Raw genomic sequence first — 25884 nt, 5'->3', positions numbered from 1 at the left:
CATTTTGTGCTACGGGTCCAAACCTCCCATCTTTGTAGCACCAAGCACAGACCAATGCAATTTTCAAAGGTTCAATGTATCCGCTGTCCTATTTGCATTCAGTTCCTTGTTCTACTTGGGGAAAGACTGTGAATCACACCATAGCCTCTGGATTCTTGCCCTGCTGCTGATTTTCTGCAAAAAGCTCCCCCGAGAAAAAGGATGTATATGCCTGCCTGCAAATTGCTCTCACTACTGTTAATGCCCTGACCAAGAGAAATGCACAAACAATGTCTCCATTCAATATCATGTGATGTAAGTCAGCAATGTAGGCTTTCTTTTATAGGGGTTGGACGATTGGTAATTATTGAAGATGCATCCCACATGTTGCATCGCTGCCATTAATTATCCCAACACAAGCACTTAATGTTGTTTTGATACTTAATTCCCACCTTTCCTCTGGGTCAGTCCTTAAATTCCAGCAGTGTTTGACAGCTGTTTTTACAGACCTATAAAGTGACACCTAATCCCGCTTCTATGCAGTGTTCTTCTGAATTAATCTGTTCGGTGGAAATCATTTTATTGACAGATTGGTTTTAGGCATTTGTAAGTGATCTCAAATGGTGCACAATTTATAATAAGTTTTAGAATCAATATAAAGGAGAAAGAATCTTCAAAATACAGAAAACTACTCTCAGAACTGCCTGCCACCTAGCAATTGAAGTGACCGAGGTGCAGGGCCTTGTCTGAACAAGGAGGGGAAGGACATACAGGTCCAACCCGAACAGCCTAAAGAGCTGGAGAGAGGCTCCCAGCCATTACTGGCAATGCCAGGCTGGTGGGCCCTGTGGTCTCACTCAGTACAAGGGAGCTTCCTAGGTTGCAGGACTCGATACAATCTGGTTCCCTTGCTGGGAGTTCAGCCCGGTCAAGCTGCTCATAACAGCGCTACTTCCAGAGTATATGCGGTGCTCCTCTTCTTTAGGACTGGGTTCGGCTAGCACGTGTGCACGCAGCTCAGCGTCCAGCTTTTCGATCCCTCTCCGGCAGGGTCCTGTTTGGTATGTCCGACTGCGAGATGCTGGGGATGGAGCATGGGCGATGGGCCTTCTCTGGACGCCGGCCGACACGCGCTTTGCTACCACGTCGGGGGCCAGGCTTCCCAGCCATCTGCAGACCGCGGATTCCAACCAGGCCAGCGGCAGCCCCGCCGCCTCGCATTTTCAAATATTAAGATCGGGGGCGAGCCGGAGGAGGCGAAAGGAAGCCGCCTTCCGAAGCGGCAGGCGGGCCGCACACCGGCCCGTGACCGTCGTCACACGACCGGAGGCTGCCCGGGCGCCGATGCCTCCTGTTCTGCTCCACCCGGGCGGCTGACCGACCGACCGACCGACCGACCGGTCGTGCTCGTTTCCTTCCAGGGCAGCAGACGGAAGGAAGGGGTGGCGGCGGCGGCGGCTCTTCCCCTTTCTCGCCTTGGCACTCCCGGCTGGGGCTCCCCTCCTCCTCGCTCGCTGCAGTCCCGCCTTCCCTCCCGCGCAGCCGGAGAGCGCCTCTGTCCGGCCGGGCTTCCCCCGACGTGAGCAGCAGCGCGCCAAGAGAAACGGCGCTCCTCGCCTCGTTTGTTTGGTAGCCGGAGAGGCACCGACGTTCCCACCCACTTGAACCGGAACCGTTTTTGCAAAAGGCAGCCTCGGGGGCTGCCGCCGCTTGCTGGGAAGAGGCTGCTGCGGTGTTGCTGCCGTCGCCGCTGCTGCTCTCCCCCCTCCTTTTTCTTCGTGCAGGCTAGAGGAGGAGGAGGAGGATCGGAGGAGGGCAGCGAAGCCGGCCCCAGCCAGCCAGCCAGCCGGCGGTGGAGGGCGACAGCGGCGGGCCATGGGGCTGGGGCTGCAGTAGCCGGCGTAGCCCGGCTTTGCAGCAGCGCATGCCACTCACCCGGGCAGGGTGATGGAGCCGCTTGGCGGGGCACGGCGGCTTGCATGAGCCAGTGCGCGGAGAAGCAGCCCAGGAGCGCGGCGGGCGGGAGCCGCCGCTGCCGCCGTCATCTTCCCGTCGCCCCGCGGTCGTCGTCGCTTTCCTCGCTGCCGCTGCTGCTGCTGATGGCTTCGCGCCGCCGCTGGTGACTGCCGCCACCTTCCCCTTCTCCTCCTACCCGTCTCTCTCCCCCCGTTCCCCGCATTCCTCGGCTGGCCGGCCCCGTGGGCCGCGAAGATGGGGAACACCACCTCCTGCTGCGTGTCGTCCAGCCCCAAGCTGCGGAGGAATGCCCACTCGCGGCTGGAGTCCTATCGCCCCGACACCGAGCTGAGCCGAGAGGACACGGGTTGCAACCTGCAGCACATCAGCGACAGGGAGAACATCGACGGTAAGGGGGGCGTCGGGAGGGGGCTGTTTTGTCCCTCTGCATTGGTTTGGCTTGGTGTGGTTTTGTGGGGAAAGGCGGGTCGAAGCATTGAAGGGAAAGCCTCTTCCCGGCCAGGAAGGTGGAAAGGGCTTCTTCATTAGGCACTGGGGCCCTTGAGTTGCCTTTTTTCCTATAAAAACTGGATAGCCGCCTCGGGATTTGTCAAGGATAACAAGGCAGAGTGCCTCTGGGCATGTGCAGAGGATGCCTTGGGCCAGTCCAAGAGAAGGACTGCCTCAGGTGGCAGATTTGTGGGGGTTCCATTGAAAGGCTACAGATTAACAGTCGCACAGCTCCCACCCCCCTACCCCGACTTAGGCACCCCAGTACCTCCTTAACCATATGGAGTAGCCTTCGGAGGACCCTGATCTGAAACACGTTATATATGTTTATATATATAACTCAGTGATTTCCTTGCTATAGTAGCAGCTTCCATAGAGACCAGTTAGAGGCCTTTCCCTTGTTTTTGGTTCATTTCACCCTTGCACAAAAAGCAAGGCCATCTTTTTTTCTTTGATAACTGGTGGGTTTCCATGGGTTACTAGTATGTTTTTCCCCATGTTTCCTGACAGAGCATCAGCGTTGAGCAGTGCCCTGGAATGGGGCTATGCCTAGAGACTTTCTAAGGCAATTCTTAGGTGGCAAGGCCCACAGCTTTCCTGGGGGTCAGGTCTATGGCATATTGGTTACTCCTGTCCAGCTTCATAGAACTGGAAAAAATATCCCCATCCTGCTTTTATTTATTTATTTATTTATTTATTTATGAAAACATTTTTATGCTGCCCCATTCGCCAAAGCCTCGGGGCGGCTTACAACAATAAGTTAAAAATAATTATAATATTAAATTTAAAAAAATATAAACATTAGGTTAAAAATACAAAAATACCAATATAAAATAAGCCGCCCTGCTTCCCATGTGCACAGCTATTAAAGAATCCAAATAACATACCCCCCCCCCACTCCCGCACACACACATTCTGTCCCCTCAGTCTCTGGGCAAGTGGCTGGCTGTTGGAGCAGTTGGATCCCTCAGGGAGGGAGGTCTCCCATCCAGTTTCTCCATCAAGCGTTTGTGTGTGAGAGGAGAGATCTCAGAGGCATCTTCTCCCCGCTGGCCCCATTCCATGGAGGAGCAGAGACAGGGCAATCCCAGGGGAAAGATACAGGCTTTGATGGAAATATGAGGACTGTAACTCATGCTCTTTTTCCTGACTGTCTGTCAAATGAAAATAAAACAAGACGGACCCTACAAAAGCTTCCAAAGCAAAAACTGTAATCTCTGTTGGTATGCACATGTATATTTGTTCGTACACAGATGCGCACATGTACATGCAGACAGATGTATTCCCTTAACAGCAGCATAATTCATATCTTCAGAGTGTGAGGTGGGAAAGTGGTCATTTATGCCCTTACATTGGGGGACACAGTTTTCAGTGTATGTCTTTAAAGGACTAGGACTGGAATACCCTTTTCATCCTCCATCTCGAGAATGAATCACTCTTTTCTTGGTGTGAACTCTGGCCCATTCTGTTCATCCCTCTACGTGCCAGTTCTGTTCAGTTTTGGGAGCACATGTCATGTATGGTTTGATGGATGCACTGTGTAAGAGGCTTTCAGAGGGTAGTACTTCTACGTGGAAGATTGGAGATTGCTTTTGGTGGTAACCTAGTGGGGCTGAAGGGTTTCTTATCTCATACTCCAGGGTGGAAGGCCTCTATCCTCATTTCCTGTCTCCAAATTCCACCCCCCAACAAGCGAGAACTCTGGTTTAATTTTTTTATAGTTAATGTAATGTGTTCGCAGGCAACAAATATTCCTTGTGTTATCGAGTGCATGGTATACTCTTCATCAAGGGAATCTGCTTCCTCCTTTTGCTTTACAGACCTTGTATCTATCTGTGTTTAGTATGAAAGTTATGGGCATGTGGCAGCCTGCAGTGTCTAGGTTCTCCTTTCCCTTGTTTCTTAAGTACAATCCTGTTTATTCCATAACCTTGACAATCTAGTCATTCAGTTGCAGAGACAAATTGTGGTCTCTCAGATCTGAATTGTTTTCAAGTTTTGTAGCACAGCAAAATATTGTTTGTAATAAAATTTAATGCACAGATTTGGAAAAGCCTGGACATTGGGCAGCTTTCTCTGTTGGCAGTCTTAAATAAGGCCTTTCATTGCATTGGTTGACAAGATATTAGTATAACGGAGTAATAACTCCCATGCAGGAGTAGTAAACTGAGGGAATCAAGTCAGATTGCCTCAATCAAGTCATGTGTGTTTCCTTGGCATTGGTTCATTGTGATCCAGTCTGGCCTAAACAGCAATTGCTTGCTGTTTTCTTCTCATATGGCCAGATTTTTTGGCAACATGTTCTCTCCCCATGTGACCAGGGTTTGACTGGAAATATTATGTGGATTTGTTTTTCCAAATAGTTTATGGATATTTGCTGAAGTGTTAGGCATTTACCAACACAATCTGTATATGTTTCCTTGGAAGTTAAGTTTCAGTGAGTTTAATGGGGTTTTCTCTCAGGTAAGGGTGCAAAGGATTTTATTCAAAGACATTTTATAAGTAATATTTGAATATCTGTTGGAGATTAAAAATGGCCGCAGATGGTTAGGTGGCCTGCATGCCTAGTTGGTCAAGAAAAGTTGATGACAGTTGAAATAATTGACCTTTGAGAGTCTAGTATCTTGTAGCATCCTAACTGTCCCAGTTAACAGTAAGTGCATCTTTGGCACATTAACAGAAAAATGTGTTTCCATCTTTCATGCAAGTATGTTCAGACCTGTGAAGTGTTCATTTGGTACCTTTCTGAAGTACAGTTCTGGAAATGTTTCTGTCGGGGGTGTGTGTGTGTCTGTGCCCTGAAATAATCCACGGTTGACTTGGTTTTACCTCTTGCCAAAAGCCACAGTGGCTCAGACTGAATCGGAGCAGAGGTGTGAGCCTCGCCTTGCCTGGCCTCCTTACTCAGTTAAAGAATTCTGCAAGTATGTGTACATGTGGGGTAATAAGTGATGTGAAACAAGAAAAGGAAAATAAAATGGATGGGAAGAGAGGATTTTTTTATTTTGCTTAAAAGAGAACAATAACAAAAGCATTTATTGGAATATGACAAGATATTTTAAATTATCATTTTTATTAATTTAACCTTTTTGTCGGATATGGATTGATATGCTTTAGGTGCAGCATCTCATGGCTTGATGTGTGCAAAGTAGACTGGAGGAAATTCATCTTTGTTTCTCAAGCGGCCAGAGTGCTGTGAGGCTTTCATTCTTCAATCGGAACTACTGAAGATTTCCTGGTTGGAGTTGTAAGATGGATTACAGAATGTAATAATACATTTCCTTCGCTTTATGCCATTGTTTGAAAGGATACTATGCAAAAGGATGAGTATTCACTCCTACAATCCCTGTATCCCTTTAAGAGAAAATAGCTTATAGTCTTAAACTTACTATCCCCTTGGAGGAAGAACTTATGACTCCCTTTTACTGGATTTATCAGTGATGGCTGAGGCAAGCAATTGCTTGGTCATATATTCAAGTTCAAGTCACTGGCAAATTTTTGGCATTATATTTAAGGGCTATTTCTCACTGTTAGCTCTTTTGGAGAGTATAACAGTGGGCTGCACTACCAAGTCCTTTGCTAATAAGAACTGCTTTAGAAATTCTGCTAATGGGACTAAGGACTGCCTTAAAAATCCTCTGATCCTTAATATCCTTTTGCAGCCTGATCCCATTGGCTGCAGCAGCAGCAAATAGGGTTTTAATATTAGGTGCAATGATTTCAATACCATTGTGGTGTCGCTATCTGTAAAGCTGCATTGAAATCACCAAAACTGAGCCAGGATGTCACAACCCTGGAGTAATTTTTGCATGTTGGGTTGGTAGGAAAGCATTCATAGAGTAATGATGCATGCCACTGCCCTTCTTTCACACTTTCAGCAAAGCACTAATGCTGCTAGATCACATCTTTCATTGCCAATTCCATATCAGAAAACGGTATCCCATATAACTCCACTGATAATAAAACTTGTTTAACCCTCTTTTTATGGCACGTTGATGGTGTGCTAGATTTTCTGTGCATGGTGGATGAACTCTTTACAGGGAATTGTTTTTCAAAGTGATTTATTTGCTAGGCAAGGCAATTTATTTTCTTTAACCTGGTATGTGGGAACGTTTTTGATCAAGGACAATTGTGCAGAATTGTCCAAGAGCTTTTTCGATATGTTGGACTGAATGCAAAAAGATTGAGGGTGCAATCCTCAGCTCACTTACCTGGAAGTTAGCCCTACTGAATTCAGTAGGGCTTACTTCTGAGTAGCCATATAAGATTGTGGTGTTTAAAGCTCCACTGTTGTCAGTGAAATTATAAATGTGGTGTTAAAACCTGAGTGTACTGTCAACCAGTCAAGATTTTAAAAAAATGCCTTAGACATTCTTATACAGCAGTATACAGTCTTAACATTATTAATGAAAAACAAAACAAAACAGGGGTGGCTGTTGGAGTTACTTCCTACTTTCGAAAACCCATCACTGCTGCTACTACTTCTGTGTTTGCTTAGGATTGACTCAGTTGAATTCCAGATCTTAAAATCTTTATTTACTGACTGTACTTTTAAATGATCCAGTAACCTAACTCTCTGGGTAGCATACAATATATTAAAACAGGCGGTACAAATATCAAATAAAAAGCTTAAATGGTGCAGAATAAAACAATGATGAACAGAAACCATTATAACATCATTAACAAAATTATGTATATCTTAGCCAATCTTTCATTTAGAGAACTGGGCCAGAATATGCCAGTAAGGAGTGAATAAGATTTATATAGATCTATAATTATGAAGAAGAATCAGAATAGTAGTTGGAAATATGTAGGTTATCTTGTTAGGTTAAAACACCCACATATTGAGGTTTAACTCTAATAGTTGATAAGTGTGGTGCCGGAGTTGTGTGATGCGGTTGTGTCATTCTACATTGTGACTGGGTTGTAGCTGTGGGGCATTCCCAGGAGCAGTTCTTACCACACCTGGGAAGTTATTTTGATGTTTGTATTTTGCTTAAATAAAATGAAATTGCCTACATGCTTTGCCTTGGGAGCCTAGTAACTGTGATCTAAAACTTTTATGCTGCCACATCTGTTAAAGTGTGTTTCTTAAAAACTGCTAGGTTCAAGTAATTGCAGTGGTAGGTGCTCTTTCTGGAGAGCTTTTCACTATTTTGGCTGTTGGAAATGGCCATGGAATTCACCATCTATGCATATTTGCTGACAGTAAAAATACAGAATAACACGTTGGACCAAAATGAGCAGCGAAAATGGTTTTGTTTCTTGGCAGGTTATGAAGTGCCCTTACAATTTTATTTCAATTACACACACATGTATATCTTATATATTTGGAACATGCCATGCAAAAGGAACTGCTTATAACATAAATTTCAGCTGTGCATAAGCAGTAGGAACAGTGTTTGTCTCCTTGGTTGTAGTATTGGTCACACAATAATTATTCCAGCAGCTGGAGACCTTACCCAAGTAAAGTTTCATCCATATAGGAAGTAGGAGCGAAGTAAAGTATGACTGCTTCTTTTAAAAAAGGATTATTGACCCTTTACTGCTCTAGCTTGTCATTGAATCTGTGTGATATGCATTTGAATAAGTGACTATTTAATGTGCTCTGCCTTTGCTCTCAGGGATGTAGCTTGTACAAAAGAGATGATATATGATGGCATGTGGTTGCATCTGCCAGATCTTGGAGTGTCGATATGGAGAGAACAGGGAAGTTGAAGAGTGAAGGGGGTACAAATTAATACCAGAGCAAAGTTCCCTGATGAATTACTGATTCAGTGATTTATGGGTCTGGTGTCTGTTAGTGCATTGTTCTAGTATTTCTGAGACCTTCACAGTTCCCAAATAATCAGTAACACTACAAGTGTTGTCTCTTTCTGTCCTTTTGGGGGAACAAGCCTTTGGGCATAGGCGCTTGTACATATAATTCTGCCTTTTTTGCCTTAAACTTCCTTGCTAAGTCAAAGGAAACTAAAATAGGCTCTGTTTGCCAAGGCAGTTTAGATTTCAAATGGATTTCTGATTTTCTTTCTGGATTCATTATGTGTTAAAGGGACTAGCATGGATTGGCTTTTGCATGGCTATTCATTTTTGTGGGTGGATAGGTGGGTGGGGAAAGTGCTTCTTTTGCAGCTGTGCTAGTGCATGAACTTGCAGGCGTAAAAACATGAATTTGGTTTTTCTCTGTGGAGACTTTCCGTTTTGCTCTGGGCAAGGTTATTGGCAGGGAAAATATAAGGAATGCTAAATTGACATTTCTCTTTATGTTAGAATCACTTTTGTTTCTTTTTTGATTGGGAATAAAGAACCTTTGGGGAGCTTCAGTGAGTGCTTAAATTCTCTTTCCTCTCACTGTTGCAGAGCTGCTAGGGACAAATACAATCTGCTGGGTTTTTTTTAAGCTTCACTTTTAAATACGGCAGGGTCTAATTTGCTATTTGTAGGCCAGTATAACAAACTGCTTGAAGAACAAGCAAATAGAATGAGTTAGAAAAATGAAGGTAAAACTCAAGAACAGCTTGAGGATGGCATCTTTAGTTCCAACCCAATATGGTGGAGACATCAAATGTAACCTATCATTTCCCATTATTACATTAAACTTGATTTTAGGCTTTGGTTGATCAAGATGTGACATTCCCACATCAGTCTCAGCTGACTCTCCCAAGAACCCCAGGTCCTGCTTTTTTGCTGGCATGCATTTATTTTGATGCCCAGTTTTCTGTTTGCCTTTATTCCCTTCTGCTGTCCTGGTCCTTCACATTCTGTAAAATAGCCTGTTATAATAAACTACCAAAGTTTATTAGGTTGGATCCAGACTTAATATTTTGAGACCAGTGAAACTTAAGGTAATCATGACCAAGCTAATTATTGATTTCCGTGGGTCTGCTCTAAGCATGAGCCAGACAGGATCCAACCCATGATAGTTACAAAAAAGTTCAGGTGGTACATAAAGTTAATGCTTCATTCATTCATTCATTCATTCATTCATTCATTCATTCAGAGCGTATGAGAAGTGCCTGGCTTCTTATTTTGAACAGAGCTGTTATCTTGGTACACCATTTTAATTTTGACTGGGCTGGATGGAACAACACGGTCTGGTATCAGTCACATGTGAGCAGTTTCACTGTTACTTTTAAAGTCCTTGCGAATTACCTAATGCTTTGGAAGGCTGACTTTTGCTCGCATTTTTCCAACATAGGAAGCCGCTTTATAGTGAGTGAGATTATTGTTCCGTGGAGGCCAGTGCTATTCTGTCTTGATTGGCAGAGGCTTTCTGAGATCTTTCCCGGAGCTGAAGCCTTGGATAGTTGCAATTGAAGATGCTGTGGCCTAAATATGCAGGCAAAACGTGCTCTCCAGCATCGAGCTATGACCCATCACCTAATATTCGACAGTTTGTTATTGAGTATTTTAAAGCTGTGCCTCCATTCTCTTGAGAAGACAGAAATGCTTGCTGAACAAAAGCCAGGTTTGCCTGTTCTCTGGTAACCATCAGCCAATTCACTTAGCCATATGAGTGAATTTACTGGGTGAGTTTGCTGGTTCAGCACCTTAACTGCTTTCTCAGGGCTATTGCTGCGTATTTCTCTGTTTTATTGTAGGTTGTTTTTACTATTATTTATGAAATATTACTATTTTATTTAACATTGTAATCCACTTGGAGAGTCTTCAGACTAGTATAGTGGAATATAAGTTGAATTAATTAATGCTGTGCTTTTGGCTCGTCAGATCCAGCCACTGTGTTAACAGAGCAATCCTGTGTTCTCTCGGAGCAATGTCAGAAGTGTGTGGTGCTGTAGCTTTCCTGCCCCAGTGCTTGTAGATACAGCTATGACCTTAATGGTCATGGTGGGGAAGATCCAAGCCAGGATTCCCACCACCCAACTGCTGTGGAAAACTTTTTACTGCCTACTTTATGTAAGGTTGAAACTCCAAACACTGGGGAAGTAGAAATGTGAGGGATGGGGGTATGGCAGTTGGAGGGGAGGAGTAGCTATTTGTCTGCTTCCAGTCCTTATCTCCTGCCTCCTGCAGTGGCCCATTTGTCTTCCACTACTCCCCCATCCATACAGGATTCTATCCATCTGGGTGGGATGGTGTCCTGCAACAGCAGGGGGTTGGACTTGATGGCCGTCATGGCCCCTTCCAACCCTACTATTCTAAGATTCTACCCATCTGAGTAGGATTCTCGAAAGGGTCTGTTGTCAGTGGCTTCCATTGTTCCAGTGCCAGACCTTCCTAATTGCACTCTTCCAGTGTTGTCCATGCTCACTTTCAAAAAAGCAAAAAATATGCCCCCATGTGTTAGAAACTGTGACCAAAGGTGTGCAGTGAGCACCCATGTTGCATACATGCTTATAACTTCTATTAAATGTGAGTGCGTTTCCTTTTCTTTAGAAGTACGACTTCTCAGTGCTTATTGTAGTAAGATCTTACAGAGAAGCATTTTTGGTTTTGTCCTTTGGAAACATTTCAGTGAATTTCCTTGAGTATATAGACTTGCTGACTTGAGTACAAGTGAACAAGGGTTTGCTATCGGATATGTATGCTGGGAACTGTACAGCAAAATTAGGACTGCCTGCCCAGTTCAGCTGACTTATACCTGCTAACAGCTGCAGTCTGCCCTTTGGCCCTAACAGGAATCGCCCTTTCTCCTTTCACTAGAGAATATGATGGCAGTGAAGACCTTGCCATGTCAGGTATGATTTCTGACTTCCCCTTCAAATTGACCGAAAGGTCCCTAACAACTGTGCTATATCACTTCCCCATCTCACGTCCAAGAAAACCTGAGACTAATTTTTGAATGAACTCCTTAATTTAAGAAGCAGTTGTCATGTGAATAAGTGAGCAGCTGCTGGTGAAGCTAAAGGTATGTGGCAGATGCGGAGCTCCACATTTTGCTGGCACAAGATTGCTGGTGAAGACTAGATGTGGGTCCTTCAGCCACTGCTGGACCAGACGTGGCTTCCCCTTCTGAAGGATACATAGTAAGGGCTGGAATAGACCTGTATATTCACTATTTATTTAAAACTCGTCTATACTGTTCACTACCAAATAGTCTCTGGATGGCCTTAAAATAAAACAAAGTAAATCACAGCATCAATTCTGTACAATAAAACCACAACCTAAACCTTAAAATACTGGGAAAATAAAAAGGGTTTGGCATAGCACCAAAAAGAATACAGTGTTGGCACCAGACGAACCTCTCTGGGGAGCGCATTCCATAACTGGGGCACCACCACAGAGAAGGCCCTTCTCCACATAACCACCCTCCTAATCTCCTTCAAGGAAGGCTCCCAAAGAAGGACCTCCAACCCGGATCTTATGGGGCTGGCAGGCACATAGGGAGGGAGATGCTCCTTCACATATCCAGGACCCAAGCTGTTTAGGGCTTTATAGGTCATCACCAGCACCTTAAATTGGACCTGGACTTACTTACTTATTTAGAATTTTTGTATCCCGTCCCATCGCTTATAGCCTCGGGACAGCTCACATAAATAAAGATAATGCAAATACAGTTAAAACCCCAGAAACACCCTGGCTGTACAATTAAAACCTATAAATATTATCTAACATTATTAAAATATTTTTTAAATAAAAAGGTCTTAGCCTGGCGCCAAAAAACGTAACGACGGCGCCAGGCGAACCTCTCTGGGGAGCGCATTTCACAGATGGGGCGCCACTGCAGAGAAAGCCATCTTCCGGGTCCATTGCCTCCTGATGTCTCTCCCAGAGGGCTCCCGGAGGAGGGCCTCTGCTGCTGATCTCAAGGGGCAGGAGGGCAGATATGCAATTGAAATATGGACTTCATTTGGTAACCTGTGTAGATGGTAAGGGACAGGTGTTACATGTGCATATCGGCTGGTCCCTGTTAACATCCTGGCTGCTCTTTCTGAACCAGTTGAATTATCAGGACCGTCTTCAAGGGCAGCCCCACGAAAAGTGGGGACTATGAGGACAATATGAGAACCAATCCTTCTTTGTTATGTAGTTGATAAACTATATGTTGGGGAAAGCACCCTCTTTTATTGTCTGGCTTTTTGTTTGCCTTTTCCATGCTTGTTTTCTGCTGTGTTACAGTGCAGTACAGAAGTATTTCATCCCACCATTGACTTTTCTGTATTTTGTTGCAATACAGCCCGGAATTGAAATGGATTTAATCGGCATTTTTACCGCTTGAGACGCACAAGGGACTCAGCACTGCAAAGATGCAGTATATTTTTGTGTCACAGAGAAGTTAAGGAAAGAAAAGCAAACAGGAGACTTCTCTGGTGTGGCACGCGTCAGATATTTTGGATTGCAAAGCTCAGCATTTGTTACAATTGGCCATGCTGGTTAGTAGCTGTGCTGTAATCTCAGCATATAATTGCCTTCATCTCAATCTGTTCTCAGACCTCCTACCCACTACCACAAATGGGGTTGCCAGCTTGTGATCTGGCTTAAGAATACCTGGTCAGAGTGCAGAACAATTTTTGCTTGGCTACAATACAGTGTCTTGGGTACTAGTCAGATAGTGGGGTCCTGGTGGATCAGAGTAAGAGGTCAGTAGAAACGCAGTTCAAGTTGCCTTACTGAGCTAAAACTCGGCATTGAGCCTGAAGCTAAAATACCAGAAGTGTAGATAAAATGCCTCCCATCCCCACTGCATTTCCCCATGTTCTCTGACTATTTGACATTCTTTGCTTTCAGCTCTACTATCCCAGTATGGCTCTCTGTTCTCTCCATTTTGCCTTGATCCCATATGCCTTACCTTTGGTTGCAAGCCTTGTAAACTCTGCCATATTTCTGTACAGTGTTTAGTACACTGGCTGATATACAGATTGTTTTAGAGGGCAGGAAAATATTTAATGCACAAGAGATATTTGTTAAATGTAGAACATCTTTGCATTTTTCACCTAATGTCTGGTTTTTGATTTTGGAAGGAACTGGTTGTGTTTATTGGGTTACTCTAGTAAGCCAATGGGGGGAAAAAGAAAAAAGGGGAATGAAAGAAAGAAAAAGAAAAATATAGCCACATCTTATTTGGTACTAAAGAGCATTGTTTCTATCTAGGAGAAAAAGCTTTTTGTTTCTGGCCCCATTCAAGGAATTGTGTATTTAGATTTTACGGGAGTTCATCTCAATTGAATATTTTTGTTTTTTGTGCCAGGGTGATACTAGCCAGGGTTTTTCATTCTCATCATCTCCCCCCCCCCCCCGCCCCAATTTGAAATAACAAGCAGCATTCACTTCCAGAAAGCTGAGCATAGCTTTTTACAAGTCAGGCTGCCTTGCAAAAGACTGCACATTGTTTTAATAGTCATTTAGAAAATGGTTTTGTTTGGAAGTCACAAGTGAGAACCATGTCTGTGCAGTCCATTTGAGAACTTCTAGGGCACATTCACATCAATGAGAATTGCCTGGTGAATTTTATCTTTAATTGAAATGTGCCTACACAAAGTCCAAGCTCTGCTGCAGATGACTTACTGTCCTCCTTTAATGTCTGCAGTCAATGAGGCAGGTTTAAAAATGTGACCCCCCCCCCATCTGCTGTGTTACTCATTTTAATCTTTCCTTAGAGCTATTGAATTGCAGTAGCAAGACTTTTATGTACATACGTTTGATGCTTTTCTTGTGATTATGAATAAAACAAAAAGTAAATAACAATAAATATACCTCTTTAATGGCCAATTATACTAAGTGAGTGCAAGTGAAATCCCCAAGCATTTTTGCCTCTAAAAATTTTAGATTCTGATGATGAGGTTTTGATTAGTCAAACATTCCTTGCCGTAGTCGTTCTGTGTTTGCATTTTAAAAGCCCAGCCAATCAAGATATTACATTGATGCTCTCTTTTTGCACATCTGGGGCAGAATCCTCCAGGGACATCTTTACAAATCTGTTTGTAAAAGATGAGAGTTGCATCAAATGGAAAGACATCAGTGTACAACTCAATTTCATAACTATTTCTTAGCCATTTGTTTTGTTTGGCGCACCACTCCAGGTTACAAAAGCCCCCTCACCACACCGTCTCTTTCCAGATTTCCTGGTTTATGCACAAGACTTTGTTCTGCATTGTGAAATATCCTTTGTCATTTGATGTGCAGGGCTGTAGTTGTCAGGTGCTGAGTTCTAAGAACAGGCCATTACCTTGCAGCATTTCTATAGGCCAGAGGAAAGTAGGGAGTGCTACAGATTGGTGCTGCGGAGGGAGGACCAGGGTGGCCTCCCAGGTAACATTGCCCAGACCAAGGGTTTGCAGCAGGCTGGGAATTGTATATTATTCAGTAGCGGAAGACGGGCTGCTTGATGTCACCTGTAGTGCAAGGGTCCCAGATGGATATGCTTGCGCCTCCCTCTTCTTGCTGACAGCCCTGAGGGTGCAAAGCTGCAGTTCCTGACTGTTACTTGTGACCCACTGGCTACTCACATGAGTGTGACATGTCCTAACCCTGGAGATGCAGAAGTGGAAAGAACAATTGTGCTGTTGTCCCTAGCCTTGGGAGGAAGGCTAGGAGCGGCTTGGCTGCTGGATTGCCAAGGTGATCAAATCCTTTGTTGCCCCTTTCAGCTCTGGTAGGTGGGTTCCTTTGGTTTGGATCAAGGAGCCCAAACTGGCAAGGACAGTTGCAGGCAGTCGATATTTTCAGCTTGGAGGCCAAGAATTATAAAAAAATTGTGAACCTCAGAAGGCAAGAAGAGGCCTGCTTTTACCCTCACTGTCTGCTGCTGACAGTTTTGCTCTTTTCTAGTTTATAGCACATCCTTTTGCTGAAAGAAAAGGCTTAACTATATAGCATGGGGAAAGGGCATGTACGCCTGTACCCTCACCCCTGTACCTCTTGCTTCCACTCCCTGCCGCCACCATGTCAAGAACTGTAACCTCCATCTGTTTGTCAAAACAAGGCTCCTGTGGAAAATTGCCCAAATTGTCTTTTCTGCTTCTGCGGTCTACCTGCTGCTAAGAGTGTTCTCTTGCTAGGAGGCATTCCGACAAGCCTCTCTCTCTGTATAAATCATGCTGGGATAATCTGGCCTCGGTAGGAACTTGCTGTATTAGCTTGGAGTACCTGCTAAAAGATATTATGGTATAGCTAGCTGAATAACTTGCTTTTGCTTGACAAGAGGTAGTAGGAAGTGCCATGCTGCAAAACGGAAAAATAAGTGTGAGTTGTCTTTGAGCCCTTGTCAGTTCTGGAAATGGAAGCTGTAATGGCTGAATCTTGCAGGAGCCGTTTCTGAAGATAGAAGAAGGAGAAAGAAAGATTTTCTGGCTGCAGTTGTGGGCTCACTTACATCTGTGTAAATTTCATTGAACATAGCGGCGTGTGTGTCCTTCTGAGTAAATGTACAGAGGGTTACACTGATAATGCTTATTAGCGTATGACTGTCCTTGTTGTCTCTTGGAAAAAGGGTGCCAAAGAGGGTGGTGACCTCCATGTCAGTGGGGCGCCTCATCGATTGCAACTTTTTGACTGAGCATTATATGAGCTATCCAGGGTGCACTCTGGTGGCAAACCTATTTTGGGAACAGAGCTGCTGCAGAGGTCAAAAGTCACCAGGTCCCTCGGAAAAGCACCCAGCAGACCATCCTGGTTCACCCAGTGCTTGGTGTCAGCAGATTTGCCAAGGATCTAGTAGGGGCTGCCAAACTAGAGATGGAGATGGTGGCAGCTCTTTGTGTTGAACTGGGCCTCTCACAATTCCTGGGAAAGAAACATGGGGAAGAAGAGTATGCACTGAAGGCTTCCTGCCTGCGTTCTTATCCCAGTCCAAAGTGCTTCGGGTGGTGTTCATTGTCACAATTTTATCTGTGAGTTAGGTTAGGCTTATGGATGTTGGCTGGACCAGGGCCACCCAGTTGGGGATTTGAATGTGGACATCCCAGTTTCAGCCCGACATTCTTAACTATTGCAGATCACTGATTTCTCTGCAGGCAGCCTGTTTCTCTGAGATCACATTTCCCAACCTTTCTCCCTTACCAAGTGAATCTTGGTCAAAACAGTTAGTGGGCTGGCAAGATGCAGGCGGGGAGAGCTCATTGTGTGCCATGCCTGCATTTTCACTCAAAATGAGCCTCCTGCCCCTTTCTACATAACTGTGGCAGGTGCCTCTGTCACATCTCTTTTGAGTAAAAGGAGTATGGTGTGCACAGTTCTGTGGAATAACAGAAGTTTCTCTTCCCCTTTAGAGCTGTAGTGGACTTTGCTTTGATCCATTGTATGCTGTTGATAATACTCTTGATATCGGGCATAGGGCTCATTGCAGGGGGGAAGAAACCCACCTACTTATTGGAGTGGGGCCACATGTTCACCCTGTGTCATCTCCAGTTGAAAGGATCTTAGATAGCAAGGTTGGGAAAAATCATTGCCTGAAACTCTGGATACCGTGTTGTTGTTGCATCACATGACAAACCATAAGGGTATCTTGTGCAGGATGATCTGTTGTGTTATTTGAACCCTGTTTTGGTGTTTTATCATGGTATGTTTCATTTTTTGAAAGCACTATAAGAAACAGTTGTGTGTCCCGTGGTTTCCATACTTGACCATGGTTCCTCTCATCTGAACCCAGCATTGTTGTTTCCATGGTCCTGGTATGCAGCTCCCACAGAGTCACCTGGAAGGAGCAGCTGCTGCTTCCGGAGGTGCTCTAACAATCCAGTGTGGGATTGAATTTCAGGTGAGGTGGCTGAGGGATACGTGCCATCTGTGAGTAGGGTGAGTCTCTCAGGTATATCCAAGCAACTGTGCACCATGGAGACCACACAGGATTGTTAGTCATGATGTGTGAACCCAGTCCTGATGTCAGCCAGTGCTGACTTAGATGGCCCGGTGGCCTAATTTGTACGAAGTGCAATCATTGTTTGATATAATTTTCTTCTAATTGCAACTTCTTTCCTGGTGCCCTTCCAAAGGGAACCTCCCTCCATCTCCTGCCCTGGGAACTCTTGGAAGGAGGCAAGGAAGAAATGAGTATTTTTAATGTAGGCTCACTGTTGACAGGCACAGATCTCAAAGGAGAGAGAAAGGTTTCCTTTAAAACGTTAGTTTTTGCGCAACTGCTGTGTTACAGATATTTGGTACCTATGGCCTGGCTCACCCATATGCATCCATTGTTTGATGACTGCAGCTTCAAGGGAGGGCTTGCGTGTGCGAAGGGCTATCCCAGATGGAGTTTTCATGTTGCACTGCCATGATTTCCATTTGGAGGGAGGCAAGTGTCGTGGGCTGTGGTAGAGAATGTACTTTGCATGCTGAAAGTCCCAGGTTCGTCTTGGATATCTCTAGGTAGTCTCCTGTCTGAAGAGCTGTAGCCAGTCAGCATAGACAATAGGGCAATTTTCCTTCTGACTAGGGAGCAGGCTATTTATTAATTGATTAATTTATTAAAAGCTTTTATATATCATCCACTACAAGCACCATGGGATGGTTTTACAATAAAAGCAAGACAAAATATGATAAAATAGAGCACAGTATCCAATTTCTGATAAATGAAACCACCTTAACACCAATTAAACATTAAAATAATTGTAAAATTAAAAGGGTTTTGCCTGGTGCTGAAAAGAATAAAGTGTTTGGCACCAGGCGGACATCTTGGGGGAGTGTACAGTGGTACCTCGGCTCATGAATGCCTCAGTTCATGACCAAATCGGATTGCAAACAGAAATCTTCCCTGCACGGGTGCGATCTCGGTTGTGCTCGGGGGCGGAGGGGATGGCTGAGATCGTGGTCTCACTCCTGCAGGGAAGACGGGAGTGATCATGCTGCGGGGGAGATGGCCCCTGTCCCCCCCCACACGCGAAAGAGGTGCTCCTTCAGGTATCCAGGATCTAAGCCAGTTAAGGCTTTATCGCTCATCACCAGCACCTTAAATTGGCCTTGGACTTCACCTGGCTAACAGTTGTCATGCACAGCATGATCAGCTGTCATGTGCATGTATAAGGAAGGTGTTAAAGTCTTAAATGGAGTGAAATGTAAAGCTGTGTTGCTCCATTCTTTCATAGGCGTACCAGGAACAACATATTCTTATGGAAAGTTAGAAACTGGAAACAACTTGTGTCGGCAGTAAAGCTGTGGTAACCATTCCTCAGCATTTCCAGTTACTTAAGCAAGAAGGAATCACTTTGATCATTTTAACATGGGGGATGTTGGCCCAAGAGACCTTTCAGAGCTGGGGAATTTCCTGTGGATGAAAATGATAGGCTAATGCCATTGTGAATCAACTCCTTTGGCAGATAAATCTTTCACTGGATGAAACGGTGCACACACACATACGGCGAGAGTAATGAGAGAGAGATTGATCATGGATCAGTAAGACAGCTGATGCAGGTAAATGCGCAGGTTGTTTTTCCTTTCCTTGGTAGGAGGTAGAAGGCAAAGCAGAAGTGTGAATAAAATTTTGATTGAAAGCAGCAGGAAAATTGGATTGTTGTTTCTTGCCTAGCAATACCTGGACCTTGGAAGTACAAGAGGTGAACTGGCATGACTTTTTACTTGTGATGTGTCTGCTTAATTGGAGTGTGTGAGAGAGATGCATCACTCTCTAGTGCAGCAGGACTAGGGAACTTGTAGCCCTCCAGAAGTTGTCGAGCTGTAACTCCATAAGCCCTAGCTAGTATAACCAATGGGCAGGCAGGGCTACATGTTCCACACCTCTGTTGTAAGGGATATGCCCCGCTCTCTCAGTTGTCTCATGGAGGAGACAGAGAAAGTAAGAATGAAAGAGTACCCTGTTATGGAGCCTTTCTTTCTGCAATTCTTGCAGAATAGACTGCACGAAGACTTGCTTTTGATTTATCAGACAAACGTTACTAGCTGCTCTGTCCACAGATGCCAGTGTAAGTCATTTGTGTCATGTGGACATCCTGAAAGGAAAAGAAAGAGGTCAAGGGAGCCTGCTGTCTTCCAGGTTACAGAAGTTTCCATGCATGGGCATCGCCTTCCTTTCTTTAGCGGGACCCAAGGCAGTGCACATAGCATTTGAGGTGGTCACTTGTCTATTACTAAATGTCATTTTATTTTTCAAGACTCCATTCATCTTGAACAGTGCAAAGTATCTCACAACAGAAACTGAAACAGTCTAGACACTGCCTGGAAGCTATAGTAAGGTTGCAGCGTTGTGCGCCTTTAGAGGCTTGAGTGCTCACGCAAGGCTTGCCCTGTGGACCCTCACAGTTTATGATTTATAAACCTGCATTTATCAATCTGTTCTTAGCACCCCCTTTTTTGACCAAGTGTAGACTCTGTAGTAGTTACTGATGAGAGCAACAGATCGGACTTTAGATTTGTCATAATGTGTAGCCCAGTTCATGCATTCAGAAAAGGGGAAGCAGGTATGTAGAGATGTATCCCAGCCCTGGTCTTCTCCTCCATTGTGTTTCCTGCTCTACTCGTGGAGGGTGATTGTCAGAAGAAGAGAGCCTTCTGTATCTGTGGGGACTCTTCATGTCAGCCAGAATGTGAGTTGCCTGAGCATGGTGATCTATTAATGGTTTTCAGTTTGACATACATATTTGCATCTGTTTAACATGACAGGCTGACTTGATACCTAGTTTTCAGAATATCAAAAACAGATTTTCTGGAAAAACTCAGAGCATAATGCTAATACTTTCATGTATCTGGAGGCTTGCATCTTTCTTAAGAATTTAATCCCTGTAATTTAATCCCTGATCTTTCATGATTTCTCTTTCCCAATCCACTTATTCGTATGAAGTAGCAGCTGATTTAATAGATAGGTACAGAAAGGTTTAATTCTCCAGGAGGATAAATTTGCCTTACTGTTTTATTGTGCTTTGCATATGTCGTAGTCTCTAGTAATTTGTGTTCATGGCAGTTGTCTAATTTTTTAAACAAAAGTTTTATGTGAAACAGAATTGATTTTGGAAACTTCCTGGTATCCATGCTGAAGCTTGCACATACTTTATGCCAGAATTGATACACAATTATCAAGCTTGAGACAGATGTGAGAAAGCAGTCTGAGTGATCTTTGCACGTGAATAATTTTGAGCAAATGGTTTTTGTTATGCATGTTGGACCTTCTGTTCCATGAGAATCCTGTTATGTGAAAGAAAGATGGAGGGAAGGAAATTATGTCATTTTGTTTCTGGTGGCTGATTATGAATGGCAGCGTGTGAGCTTGTGGTTAAATCTTGGGATTACCAGATGCTATTGCCAGCCCTAGCTGCAAATGAGAAGGCAGATTTGTGAGTTAACAACTTGATTCTAAGTTTTATTTCTGGAAAGCTAAGTGGGTTTATGAGCATTAAAGAAAAGTACAACTGTATGTGGACAACCTCTCAGTGTAACAGATTTTACACTGTAATTCTAAATTTATCATTTTCCCCACCAGAAATAAACAAAACAAGAACAGTTTGCTACTAACTCTTGAGGGCTAATTTGCACACTGTATAGTATCTAATTCAGGTATGGTCTAACAGGAAGCTGTTTTCAGTCCAGGTTATATGGGAAATGTACCTGCACAAGAATACTGGTGAGAAAGAGGGGCAGTGAAGATTAGGAATACATTAGAATTTCACCTAGTTTTGTTTTTAATTTGAATTTGCTGCATTTGCAACCTCAAATGTGATGGGAACACCGTTTTCAGAACAAGAAATCTGTGATAGCATTTGCAAAAGGTGCATTTTAAGAATGTGCATTTTCCAGAATGCATACTTTTTTGGACTGGGACTAAGAACGACTGGGCGCTAGATCTCACTTGGTTTTTGGGTCATTCATGACCTTCAGCCTAAACTAGCTGAAAAAGTTGCTGTGAGGATAAAATTGAGAGGAAGAGGAGGAGAATTACATAGGTGTCTTAGGTGCCTTGCAGAAAATGTGGAATGTTTAACTGTGCCATAAAATGCACATCTGAATGTGTTGCTTAGAGTGAAATTCAGAGTGCAAGTGCAAATGCCCAAACCATGATACGTATCACTTTTTGTAGGGTGTTAGTATTTCCCTTTCGTCACTGGGAAATTCCATGTGCAATCATTGGTGTGTAAAAGACACTTAGGAAGTTTGCCAGTCTGCTGCCCTTTTCAAAGGTGAAAATATGTAATGTCCGTTAGGTTGTGCCAGCATTCTTGAAGAGAGGATGCTGGACCTTAGATGTTCAGGGATCAGCATTAACTCTTGCTGCTGTGCCTCGCCAATGAAATGTCTTAGTTCTTGCTTTCCAGTGGTCATTCCTGCCATGTGCTTACTATGCCTGATGTTTGATTTTTGATTCCAGTTTGGAAGGTGACCAGGAGTGATGGAGTGTTTCGTTATGTTTTAGTTACTACATGGCATAACATTTCTTCCCTGCATCCCTCACCTCTTGTTTCAGTGTGAACTTTTTTCTTCTATGTGCTTGCTGTAAGGTTCTTGCCACCTTTCTGGGTGCTCACTTTAACAAGTCTGAAGCACACTGACTTCTTGGCTGGAGAAAATTTCACTTGGGGAGGCAGACTTGTTTGGCATGCAGGAAAATTTCATTTGCATTTCGATAGAACCTGCTGATTCGCCCTTCCTGGATCAGTATATGAACCTGAACAGTTCTCTGAAGTTATTTGGACACTTCAGAAGTTTGCAATGTGGTTGTCTGAACAAAAGCAACAGCAAAATGCTGGTCAGAGTGTTGGACTGGTAATCTGGGAGATCTAGTCCTCACTTGGCCATGAAACTCACTGGGGACTTTGGACCAGCCCCTCACCCAAACCTAAAAATGGAGTGGAAGTGAACTACGTAAGCTACTGGGGTTCCTCCAGAAAAAAAGGCAGAGTGTAAATGCAAGATGATGTTGAAGATGAATACTTTGGGGAAAATACATTCAAAATATGAATGTTAGGGGAATGTGTGACCAAAGATATGCTTATTGGAAAAGTGCACCTACAGCAGCATTATATTAAGGAAAGCTACTTAGAATTAAATGCACATACTATGCAAACTTGCATACTCAATAGGTTGAATGCACACAAAAATGTATGCAAGCTTTAATGCGCACTTTTACAAAGATGCAAACTGATGTGAAAATAGGACAGAACCAACTTTGGAAAAATGAGAAAGTGATGGAATTTGAAATGAACAATTGCATATTAATAACAGGCTAATTAATACCAATATCAGAATGGTGCAGTATTATCTATTTATCGGACTGATGCCCTTCTCTTACTCTTGAAATATTTGGGCTGCAATCTTAAGACTGATTTCTGGGGAAACTCACTGGGTCTTCCAATATTGACATGTGTGTAATTGGATAGTTGGAGGAACTTGTATGCTAAGACATCTCTTCCAAGGAGCTCAGAGCTGAAACTGCTGAGCTTCTCTCCCTCTCACTTTCCCTTTCCCTCCCAGCATTTCCTAGGCTCTCTGTTCACTGTTAAAAGAACAGTTTATTATCCCTTTTGAAAAGTGCAGCAAGACCTTTGCAGATAGCCTCATATGATTTCAGTGAACGCATCCTCTTTGAGAAGTACCCTTGAATAGTAGTTACTTCAGGTGCTGGGAAAAGGCACTGTATGAATGCCATTAGTAGCAGGACCAGCATATTCTAAAAAAGAAAAGCTGTCTCTCTTTCTTTTATAGTACTTATTTTGCAATGCTTAATAGGAAATTACCAGGTTCTTGCTTCCCCCAACATAGCATTGGCTGGCATGGTAGTAGAGAACTAGATATCTCTATTCTAAAGCCCGGAACAGAGATCTAATTTGGACTCCCTAGTTTTGGAAGCAAAAAAGAAAAGAACCTATTGCACTGGCAGTAGTAAGTGTGCTGTCTTTTAAAATGCAAACACTTTTTTCCAGCTATATTATCAGTAGGACCAAGTGGTGAAGCTTTTCTTGGACTGTATGAATTCATATTTACATGCTTCCCAGTGTAAACACACTTCCTCTACAACAAAAAAATGTGTTGGCTTGACAGCAAGAAAATCGGGCTTGTTTCTTTTATCTAACCTGCTAGTTTTCTATATATAGACTGTCATGCTGAGCATTCAGACATGTAGCTTCGTGTTGAAGTCACCTACAGAAATCTTTATGGCTTAATTTGGATTGTATAAAGAAATGTTAATTCTAAGCATATCATTGCACAGATTCATTTTGGAGAAAAAGTGAGTGTTTTAAGGCAAGTCTCTTGCATTATGTGCCAGCTGCTTTCCAGTTTTGCCTTGTGTGTTCATAGTAGCTATCTCCCACCTCATTTAAAAAAAAAAAAAGGAAGCACAAGCTTGTTGAAATTGATGGACTTAAGAGCTCTTACCTCTGCATAGGATCGGGGAAAGAAGCTGGGTTTGGATGACATGCAACCTGTTGTGGACTGCTGCCTACAGTGTTTCGTCCTGTCAGGTCAGTGCAGACTGATTTCCTCAAGGTTGTTTGTTAGTGGGCAGCAAGCCACCCCAGCGACCTATGATTTGTTGAAGAGGTTGTTGTAGCTTGAAGGAGCACCATAGTGCCCAGACCTGGTGGACAGACTCCATCATGAATATGGGAAATTAATTGCCTGGCAAGAGCGGCAAAAGGCATTGCTGCTCTTGCCAAATGTCTCCTGGGTCACTTGGACAGCTGGTGCAGGTTTTCTGCCCTCCCGCTAGGAATTTGAGCCACTTCAGGCTCACTGTGCCCTCCCACCCCTAATTTTGGGGGGAGAGATCACAAAAACTGGCTTGACAGCTCACTCTTGTGATACTAATTACACTTTATTTTATTGTTTTAATGGCCCCTGAGCAACTGCAAACCTTTTCACTAGTGCAAGTGTGCAGGTCTGAAGCCTTGGCTAGGGCAATGTCCTGGGTGATGCGATTTGCCAAGCTGCAGCAGGTACCAACCTTGTGCATAGCCAAGAAGCAGCTCCAAGTTGTATTTCCCCCATTCTGGCTTCTCTAGACAGCTGTCGAAGATTTAACAGTCAAGAGAAACCAAAGCCAGGAGTGATCTTTGCTTGTGAAAAGGGTGGTGTGCTTTGTACACCCATTGTAGCAAGGTAGTTTCATGCTGGTGCATACTTTACACCTTTCCCTGAGTTAGGTGTTTGGAAAGGTGCAAAAGTCCACATCTTTTCTTGGGGGGAAAAAGTTTTGACAGCTTTAAAAAGGGAGTTTTGACATTGTTTTTGACTGGGACTATGTTTTACATGATATGAAACGAGCATAAAGAAAAGGCTTTTTAATTATAAATGTTATGGAACAAATGTCTGCTTTATTGCTTTAACTATCAGAAAACTTCCCTTTCATTTCTTGCTCTTTGACTTAAGGAGAATTTGGCTTTTGTCAATAACAGGAAGAGAGTTTTTTCCTTCCACGTTGCAAAGATGACAGCAAAACATGAAGTTGCTCACTGGGCCATGGTTCAGCAAGTCTTCGGTGGGTCCTGTATTTCCTCTTTTTGCAAGGGAATGCTGCACATACGGCCTTAGAGTTCAGTTTCTCCGTTGATTGATTAAGCATGGCTGCTTATGATAATAACGTTTCATGTGTGTTATGGAAGGATCCTTGCCCTACACATAAGTAAAGGTAGCATATGTAGTGTGGTATAGATAACTGACTACTGTGTGTATTTATATCCACAGATTCACAGCATGACCTTTGGCAAGTAGTTTTCCTTCACCCTTTATTCCCCCTTGATAACATCTGAGCATCAGTGAACTGTTGGAACGTGTTGTGTGGGCAAATTCTAAAGACAGTGAAATATGAGGCCTATTAAAAGTGTGCCCCGAACAATGTATAAAGTACTTAGTTGGGTATGGCTTGGAAATCCATGAGCAAGCGTAAGTGTGTTGTGTATATTTATCTTCACTTAAGGAAGGAAAGCCTGGGAACATATTTGAAAGTTGCCATGAAGTTGGTGGAAATTTAGGGGGCAGGGGATGGTGACCAACATTCTTTGAAATTTTGTTGTGGGAGTTGTGATCATTTCAAAACCCCTAATAATTTTCCTTGAATTCAGAAAAAATAAATGAACAAAAAATACAGTGGTGAATGAGGAGAAAACATAAGACAGAGCAAAGTATGAAGGTATCTTTTTTGTTAATGCTAATAAAGGCAATATGTACTTGAAGTCAGAAAAGAAGAATTTGGATGAGGAACTTTAGGTTAGAAAATGATGAAAACAGTCTGCATCATGTATTCTTCTTCCAGAAATCCCATTCAGTATTTGGTTTAGATCCTACTGGGATATTGCCAAGAAGCTGTAGGCCGGGGGAGCAGCCAGTCGTAGTGGCTATTCCTGAGTGCTAGGAAAAGATTGGACTAATCCAAGGGCTGTATAAAACCCACACAGCATTCTCTAAAATGGCCAGCTTAGATGAGCTGACACATTTGCCCGCTTCTGTGAGTGGTCTGGTTGTGCTTTTCTCCCACCCCCAGGACTTTTACAAATTGAGCCAGTTTTTATCATTCTAAATTCATGGTCAAGAAAGGATGAGAGCTCATTTCTTGTCACTTCTCTAATGGGTAAATCCTTCTTCAGTAGCTTTTGGGTTTAGTGT

The 25884-nt window shown here is 43.5% G+C and overlaps 1 protein-coding gene across 5 annotated transcripts in view; it reads left to right on the top strand.

The window, feature by feature from the left end:
• The first annotated feature begins 1497 nt into the window (after positions 1-1497).
• Positions 1498-25884, top strand: part of CCNY (cyclin Y) — a 109723-nt gene continuing 85336 nt past the window's right edge. Inside the window, exon 1 of one of the 5 annotated variants that reach the window (XM_044425147.1) lies at positions 1498-2344. In XM_044425147.1, coding sequence (XP_044281082.1) covers positions 2191-2344 — 154 coding nt within the window. In that variant the 5' untranslated portion in view covers positions 1498-2190. Of the gene's footprint in view, positions 2345-2365; positions 5712-5736; positions 9975-25884 lie in introns of those variants that run through there. The other 4 variants (XM_044425149.1, XM_044425146.1, XM_044425150.1 and 1 more) reach the window with 4 other exon arrangements.

The sequence above is a fragment of the Varanus komodoensis genome, unplaced genomic scaffold, assembly GCF_004798865.1.
Source record: "Varanus komodoensis strain SLA01 unplaced genomic scaffold, ASM479886v1 scaffold15, whole genome shotgun sequence".
Taxonomy (NCBI): domain Eukaryota; kingdom Metazoa; phylum Chordata; class Lepidosauria; order Squamata; family Varanidae; genus Varanus; species Varanus komodoensis.
Note: the sequence above shows the minus strand (reverse complement) of the source record. Positions and strands in the feature narration are given on the sequence as shown.